Source organism: Peromyscus maniculatus, chromosome 23 (genome assembly GCF_049852395.1).
Source record: "Peromyscus maniculatus bairdii isolate BWxNUB_F1_BW_parent chromosome 23, HU_Pman_BW_mat_3.1, whole genome shotgun sequence".
NCBI classification, from domain to species: Eukaryota; Metazoa; Chordata; class Mammalia; order Rodentia; family Cricetidae; genus Peromyscus; species Peromyscus maniculatus.
This window is the reverse complement of record NC_134874.1, coordinates 49,921,714-49,928,681: the sequence shown is the minus strand read 5'-3', so window position 1 is coordinate 49,928,681 and position 6,968 is coordinate 49,921,714. Positions and strand designations below refer to the sequence as shown.

Below are 6,968 nucleotides of genomic sequence, written 5' to 3'. Positions count from 1 at the left end.
TTGAAGAAACAGCCACCTTCATCTACTGGGTCAGGCCCTGGAGCCTCTCAGACAAACTCACTGTTTCCCTATAATCAAATCCTAGTCCTTATGCTGGTTAGTTGTGTCAAGTTGGCACAAGCTAGAGTCACCTAGTGTCTCCGCTGGGGTCTCTGCTGCTGATAAAACACAGTGACCAAAACCAACTCAGGGAGGAAGGGGTTTATTTCATGTTAAACCTTGTAATCTGTCACCCAGAGAAGTCAGGGCAGGAATTCAGGGCAGGAACTGATACTCAGTCCTTGAGTTGTCTCAGCACCTGGGCCAGCAGAATCCAGTGAGGTTTCCCTTACAGGTCTGGGGGCGACAAGTTCATACCCGGCAGCAGCACCCTGTGGAATCGATCGTGCTGGTGCACAGGATTCCAGAGCTGTGCAGACCCCGCCCTCCCCTGCAGTTTCAGTTGACATTGCAGACAGCACAGGAGCCCAGAAGGAAACTTCTCCCTGAGCAAAGCTGCTGCAGAGTCCGCACTAGTGTTCCTGGATCTGGGGTCAGAGGACGGCAGGAGGAGGAGAAAGAGCTGCACACTGGCTCTCCTCCCCCTCTCTGCTTCCCAGGGTGTCAACGTGAGCAGTTTCTCCTCTCCCTCTCTGCTTCCCAGGGTGTCAATGTGAGCAGTTTCCTAGGTTGTGGTCACTCTCACTTCCACACTGGGTGAACTGCACCCTCACACTGCTAGCCAATACCCAAACCGAAACCCCGTGTTTCTTTGAGTTGTTTTCGTCAGGTATTTGGTAGCAGCAATGAAGGAAGGACCTAACACACCTCCACAGCCCTCCCCTAGATTCATGGGAAGTCCTGCTGTGTCAGATGCTCAGCACCTCCCTCTGGCCTCTTCTAGTGCTGGTCCCCACTTCTCCTTTTCTCTTTCTGAGTTCAGATTCAGAGAGTGAGGAGCAGATGTGTGGAAAATAAAAGCTGATGTTGCCAGCAGTCAAGGACACTGAAGGACAACAGCAATGATGAGCGACTCCATGGAAGCAAGCGAGAAGCAGCAGCCAGGCCTCCTAGGTGACACAGGGATGGGGTGGGTGGCAGCTTGGGGCTCAGAGTGGTCACTTCTGGCCGCTGCACACAGTCACACAAGTGTGCACACATATATACACACTGCGGGCGTGTGTGTGTGTGTGTGTGTGTGTGTGTGTGTGTGTGTGTGTGTGTTCATTAGCTGTGGAGTTGTGGAGACAAGAAGCCAAGAAGAAGTATTTTCTAAGAGTCTTGGATCCTGGAGAATTAGACATTTCTCTGGGTTCCTGGAATCTAAAGGCTCAGGCCTAGAGACTAGACCCTGACCTCCAGAGCACCAGAAAGTGAAGGCTGGAACCCGACCTGCTGTTTTCTGGGGGCAGAGGTGATTGGCGGCCTTGTTTTGAAATACCTGCCTCTCCCACAGGGTGGCTGAGCCACAACCAAGGCAGCCTGGTGCTGCATCTCCTGTCTGTCCTGCTCCTGACTGGGCTGCTGGTCGCTGTTCTTGTTCAAGGTCAGGCGGGAACAGGCGCTTCCAGCTCTGTGGTATGGCCCACTGGCCATGGCAGCGGGATCTGGGAGTGAAGAGAGGGAAATGTTGAGAGTGGGCCACACTGAGGCCTCAGGGGCTTCCCACACTGGAGCAGAAGTGTGTCAGGAGGTGGGGGTACGGGTAGGGGAAGGGCCCAGGTCCATTTCTTGTGGTTTGGTCATCTTTGTGTCATTCTCTTCTTTTTAAACGTGATGAAAGGTGTTCTGCTGCAGCAATCCAGTGCAGGTCATAACACACAGAAGTATTTGTACCATTGTAGTTTCTGGATTCTTTTGGTGCAGGTTTCAAGGCCCCCAGCTCCCCAGGATATGAGAAAATCTATCAGCAGCTGCTGCAACTCAAGGGTGGAGTGGGTAAGTGACCAGAAATCAGGCCTCCAAGGACCTGAGATGGTCTCCTTGGGAACACACTACGTTTGAGGCATTGACCCTCTCCAGGCCTCAGTTTCCACTTCTGTGGGGACTTGATGTCTCAGTGGGTAAAGTGCTTGCTGTACAGAATCTGAGTTTGAGCCACAGAAGCTATATTTTTAAATAAAAAGGCATGGGGATGTATGTTTCTACCTCCGGTACTGGGGAAATGGAGGCGGATTCCCTCAGACTCACTGGCCAGCCATCTTAGTGCACTTATACACCTTTACACCCACACATGCATGTGCACACAATAGGCAAACAAATTAATTAGTAGGAACACAGGGCAACAGCCAGGGAGTGGTTTTGTGGTCTCAGGGGTGACACACATAGTAGGCAGTCAGTTCACACAGAGGTCATACACATCAGCAGCACTCAATGTTTCCAGCACTGTGTATGCAGTATGTACTCAGTGTTCACGTTGGTCATGGGCACAGTAGTCAGTATAGTCTTCTGGGCTCTGTTTCAATCTCTTAAGTTCCTACTTCCCCCAGGATGCAGTGTCAAGTGAGGGAGGGCCCTGACTCTGGAAGGCTGGAGCAAATGCAGGATCATGGGCATCCAAGTGTGGGTCCCTCCTGATCTACCCTCCCCCAATAGACAGCATTTGCCGTCCTTGCCCCTGGGAGTGGACATTCTTCCATGGAAAGTGTTACTTCTTCTCCAAGTCCCAGCGTAACTGGAATGATTCCATCACTGCCTGCCTGGAAGTGGAGGCCCAACTACTCATCATTGAGAGTGATGAAGAACAGGTACGCTTGATGGCTTCCTCACCCTGGGACAGGCCAATGTTGATTGAGTGTGGAAGTCATGGCTGGCCAGAAAGTGCTTCTGGTTAGGGTCTGCTTACTGCACTTGGGAAGGGAGAGAAGAGGTGGGACTGAGGGTCCCTGGCACCCTCTGAGTGGACACATCGAGTCTGAACACACTTGAATGCATCAGAAAACCTATAGTATAAGTCATCAGTCATAGCTTCTCTTACTACTGCTGTCCTCATACCCTGATAAAAAGCAATTTAAGGGGGCTGGAGGGATTGCCCAGTGCTTAAGAGTACTCGCTGCTCCTATGAGGACCCTAGTTCAGTTTCGAGGACCCACGTGGGCCATCCATGACCACCTGTAACTCCAGCTCCAAGGGATCCGATGCCTTGTTCTGGCCTCGGTGGACATCTGCACCCACATGTGCACCTACCCACACATGGACACACACACATAATACAAAAAATAAAATAAAACTTTTTAGAAGCAACTTAAGGAAAGATGGATATCTTGGCTTACAGTTCTGTGTTACAGTCTGTCATGGCTGGAGAGTCACATCCACAGGAGCTTGAGGGAGTCAACCACATAGTATCCACAAGTCAAGATGCAGAGTGATGACCACTGGTGCTCAGCTCACTTTCCCCATTTCCCCAGCCCAGGACCCTCCATCAGGGAATGGTTCTGTGAATAGTTAAAATGAGCCTTCCCACTTCAGTTTATCTACATAATACCTGACAGGTGTGTCGGGAGCCTATCTCCTACGTGGATCTCTGTCCTGTCAGTTAAAACTATCACATTGTCCCAGCTGGCCAGGAGACAGGAAATTGTTCCCTTGGTGGGAAAATATTCAAGTGTATACTTTTTGTCAGTGTAAATTATGCAATTGTGTACACATGGCGCATCACTCGACACAGAGCTAAAAGTTGCTGCACACTGCTAGCCATCCTGATCACATTAAACCTTATGGGCGAGTTTGTGTGGGTGTGCTCATTCATCACAGATACTGGCAATGCTTTCAGGAACATGTGTGCAGACTCCTGCTGTGGAAAAACTGTAAGTCAGACTTCATTAGGCCGTAAGATACAGGTGTGGGAGGGACTCAGGCTCCAGAGCACGTGTCAGGGGCTTCTCTCAGGTGGGAGTCAATGCCCCTGGGGAGACACAGGTGGAACACAGGAATGAAGTAGAAACCTCCTGACTTCTCTCCTTTGTTTACAGACATTCCTGAGTGTGATTTCTAAGGATAAAGGATCTGCCTGGCTGGGTCTCTCTGACCTGAAAGAGGAAGGCTCATGGCAGTGGGTAGACAACTCACCTATGAAAGACAGGTAGCCCTGGGAGCATGGAGCCTCACGGAGAGTGGGTGGGGCTGTGAAACTGACCTCAGCTGTCCTCCAAGTCCTTAGGCTTAAATGTCCATGATATTCATTGAGTCGATAGGGGAGGGTCTTCATACCCATGTTGGTAGTCCTTTATATTCCATAATCAGAGTGGGCAGGAGCAGTTTGCAACTTGTTTGGATTGTTTAAGTAGAGTGTGTTAAATAATTGGGGAGGGAGAAACCTCAGCCAATAAAGTGTCGGCTTTGCAAGAACGAGAAGCTGAGTTTTCTCCCCAGAACTTTCTATACCAACAGGGTTACTTGAGAATGATGAGGGCTGGTCATGAGGCAGGAAGTGAAGGAGATTCTATCAAGAGACTCTGGAAAAAGTGTTCACCACACAATTATGAAAATCTGAGTTCAGATCTCCAACATCCACATTTAAAAAATGGTGTGGTGACATGTACCTGTAGTACAACTGCTGGGGAGGCAAAGACAGAGCAGTTCCTAGAGCCTATGGGGCAGCTAGTTCAGTCTCATTGTGAACTTCAGGCTCAGATAGAGACCCTTTCTGTAATAATATGAGGTGGAAGCTGGTGAGCTGGCTCATTCAGTAAGTGCCTGACATGCAAGCATGAGGGCCTGGGTGTAGATTCCCAGCACCCACAAAAATCAAGGTGATAGCAAGCATCTGTCATTCTAGCACTGAGAACAGAGACAGACAAAAACCAGGAGTCACTGACTAGCTCACCAGAACTGGCAATCAGTGACCTCAGGCTCAGCAAGGGACCATGTTTCAAAATACAGAGTGCATCCTGATGTGGTGGCTCACACCTTTAATTCCTGCACTCAGGAGGCAGAGGCAGGCAGATCTGTGAGATCAAGGCCAGCCTGGTATATAGAGAGAGTTCCAGGACAGCCTACAAAGCAACACAGAGAAACGCTGTCTCAAAACAAACAAAAAAATGAACAAACAAACATACAGCTTGTTATACTTAAAGATCTATGATGTCATGTGAGCTACAAAGGAACTGCCACATACCATGAGAACATGAAAAGAAACAGGTGGAAGGAAGGAGGCCAAGGCCGTTCTCTTGTCCATGGAAAGAAACATGGGAGATTATAAACCAGGCTGGTTCGGGATGTCAGTGGGCTCTGAGATGTCATAATGTTCCATTTTCAGTATGAGGCATGATAGAGATCATCCACAAATCACAGATAAGCAGGAAACACTGGGCCCCAGATTCCCCAGCTGGCACTTGCTTGTCAGGAGTCTCAGTTTAGATTAGGGTTAGAGAGTGACAGGAAGCTGCTATGTGACTGAGTCCATGTGACAGGGAGGGTGGGGAGGGACTCTCAGGTCCCAGGGTATTTGTTAGACAAGGTGTGTGTCCTGACTCAACAGAATGGGGAATTTGAGAAGGAGGCTATTTTAGATGCTGGGAAGATTGTTCCCTGCTGAAGAACTTAGCCATTGAGGAATAAAGGGGGACAGAAAAATACAGTAAGGAATATTAAAAAAGAAAGAAAGAAATTGCTTTGCATCAAATCTACATGGGAGATTTTTTTGTCCTTTGTCCAGCTGACACATGATTCTGCAAAACCTAAGATAAAACTGCATCAGTTTCACAATTTGAAGTCTCTTGATTCTGTATAGTGGAATAAGGGTTTCTCACACAAATAATTTAAGCATGCCATCAGGTTCTGGGTGAGGTATGGCTGCAATATGCACATGCGATGGACATGAGTGCATCCTAGTGTCAGAAGTTAGATATAGTGACAGTAGAGGCTGGGACAGCGCCTCATGATGTTTGGGGATTTTCAGTTTCAGAAAATATTGGTTAAAAGGGGAGCCCAGCAACACTTACGATGAAGACTGTGCAGAAATTTCAAGTACTGGATGGAAGGATAACTCATGTTCCTTAGAGAAATTCTGGATCTGCAAGAAGCCTGCATCTTCCTGCTCTAGGTGAAATCTGCCCACCTCCATGGCCATCATTTGTCCAACCTATTTATCACTTAGTCAAATGTTAAGTACATTCATTTCAGTTCCTTCTGTCTTTCTGTGGATACTGGGATCTCACCAATAGATCTGGACTCTACTTTTCCACACACCTTGTCCCCAAGGGCTTGGGACACTGCTCTGGCCTCTCCTGTGCCTACGGTTTCTTTGGTTGAGACTATGGTTCTGACCCATATTTTCAGCTTTCTTCCTGGAGAAAATTCTGGGTTGATCACCATTGCGTTGGTTTGACTGAGATTGTCCCCCAGAGGCTTGCCCATTTGAACACTTGTTCTCCAGTAGGTGGTGCTGTTTGAGGAGTTGATGGAACTTCAGCAGATGGACCCTTGCTAGAGAAAGCACATCATTAGGGGTGGGTTTTGGAGTTTATATTCTCACCTCACCTGCTGTTCTTACTCTGTGTCTTTTGTGTGGATGAAATTCTGATCAGCCAACTTCCTGTTCCCAGTGCCATGCTTTATCTTTCCCTGCCTGTTGCTATGTCTCTAAAACCATGATGAACTCTATCCCTTTGGAACAATAAGCCAAAATAAACCATTCTATCCCTATATTGCTTTCTGTCCGGGTATTTTTTATCATGGCAACATAAAAATATGTCAGTCAGATCCAACACTTAAGACATGAGAGTCAGCACAAAGGAATCAGGTGTATTGAGCATCTGGCTTCCTGGAACAGGCATGGCTATCACCATCTAAGGTTCATCTTGGGAAACCCAAGTATGCTAATGTCTTTATTAGGAGAAGAAAGAATAAGGCTATCTCCTGAGAGAACCATTCTTATCTACAGCATATGTCTCCTTTATCCTCCTACCTGGAGTGTTAAAGTTTATCCTGACCTATGACCCAGTTTAGTTTTGTTTAAACAGATATTTTACTTTTCAGAAAGTTAAACT

The 6,968-nt window shown here is 47.9% G+C and overlaps 1 protein-coding gene across 1 annotated transcript; it reads left to right on the top strand.

Moving 5' to 3' along the window:
• The first annotated feature begins 894 nt into the window (after window positions 1–894).
• Window positions 895–6,626, top strand: LOC102909324 (CD209 antigen-like protein C). The gene is made up of 6 exons (XM_076560554.1): window positions 895–1,053; window positions 1,436–1,525; window positions 1,846–1,917; window positions 2,575–2,726; window positions 3,951–4,060; window positions 5,879–6,626. The coding sequence occupies exons 1-6, from the start codon at window positions 1,002–1,004 to the stop codon at window positions 6,024–6,026; spliced, it is 624 nt and encodes a 207-aa protein (XP_076416669.1). The 5' UTR covers window positions 895–1,001; the 3' UTR covers window positions 6,027–6,626.
• The last annotated feature ends 342 nt before the right edge of the window (window positions 6,627–6,968 follow it).

Excerpts from the sequence above, each read along its gene's own strand:
- LOC102909324 (XM_076560554.1), top strand. The coding sequence starts at position 1,002 with ATGATGAGCGACTCCATGGAAGCAAGCGAGAAGCAGCAGCCAGGCCTC. Across the intron at positions 1,526-1,845 it reads GGTCGCTGTTCTTGTTCAAG|GTTTCAAGGCCCCCAGCTCC; the intron begins GTCAGGCGGGAA and ends CTTTTGGTGCAG. Across the intron at positions 1,918-2,574 it reads GCAACTCAAGGGTGGAGTGG|ACAGCATTTGCCGTCCTTGC; the intron begins GTAAGTGACCAG and ends CTCCCCCAATAG.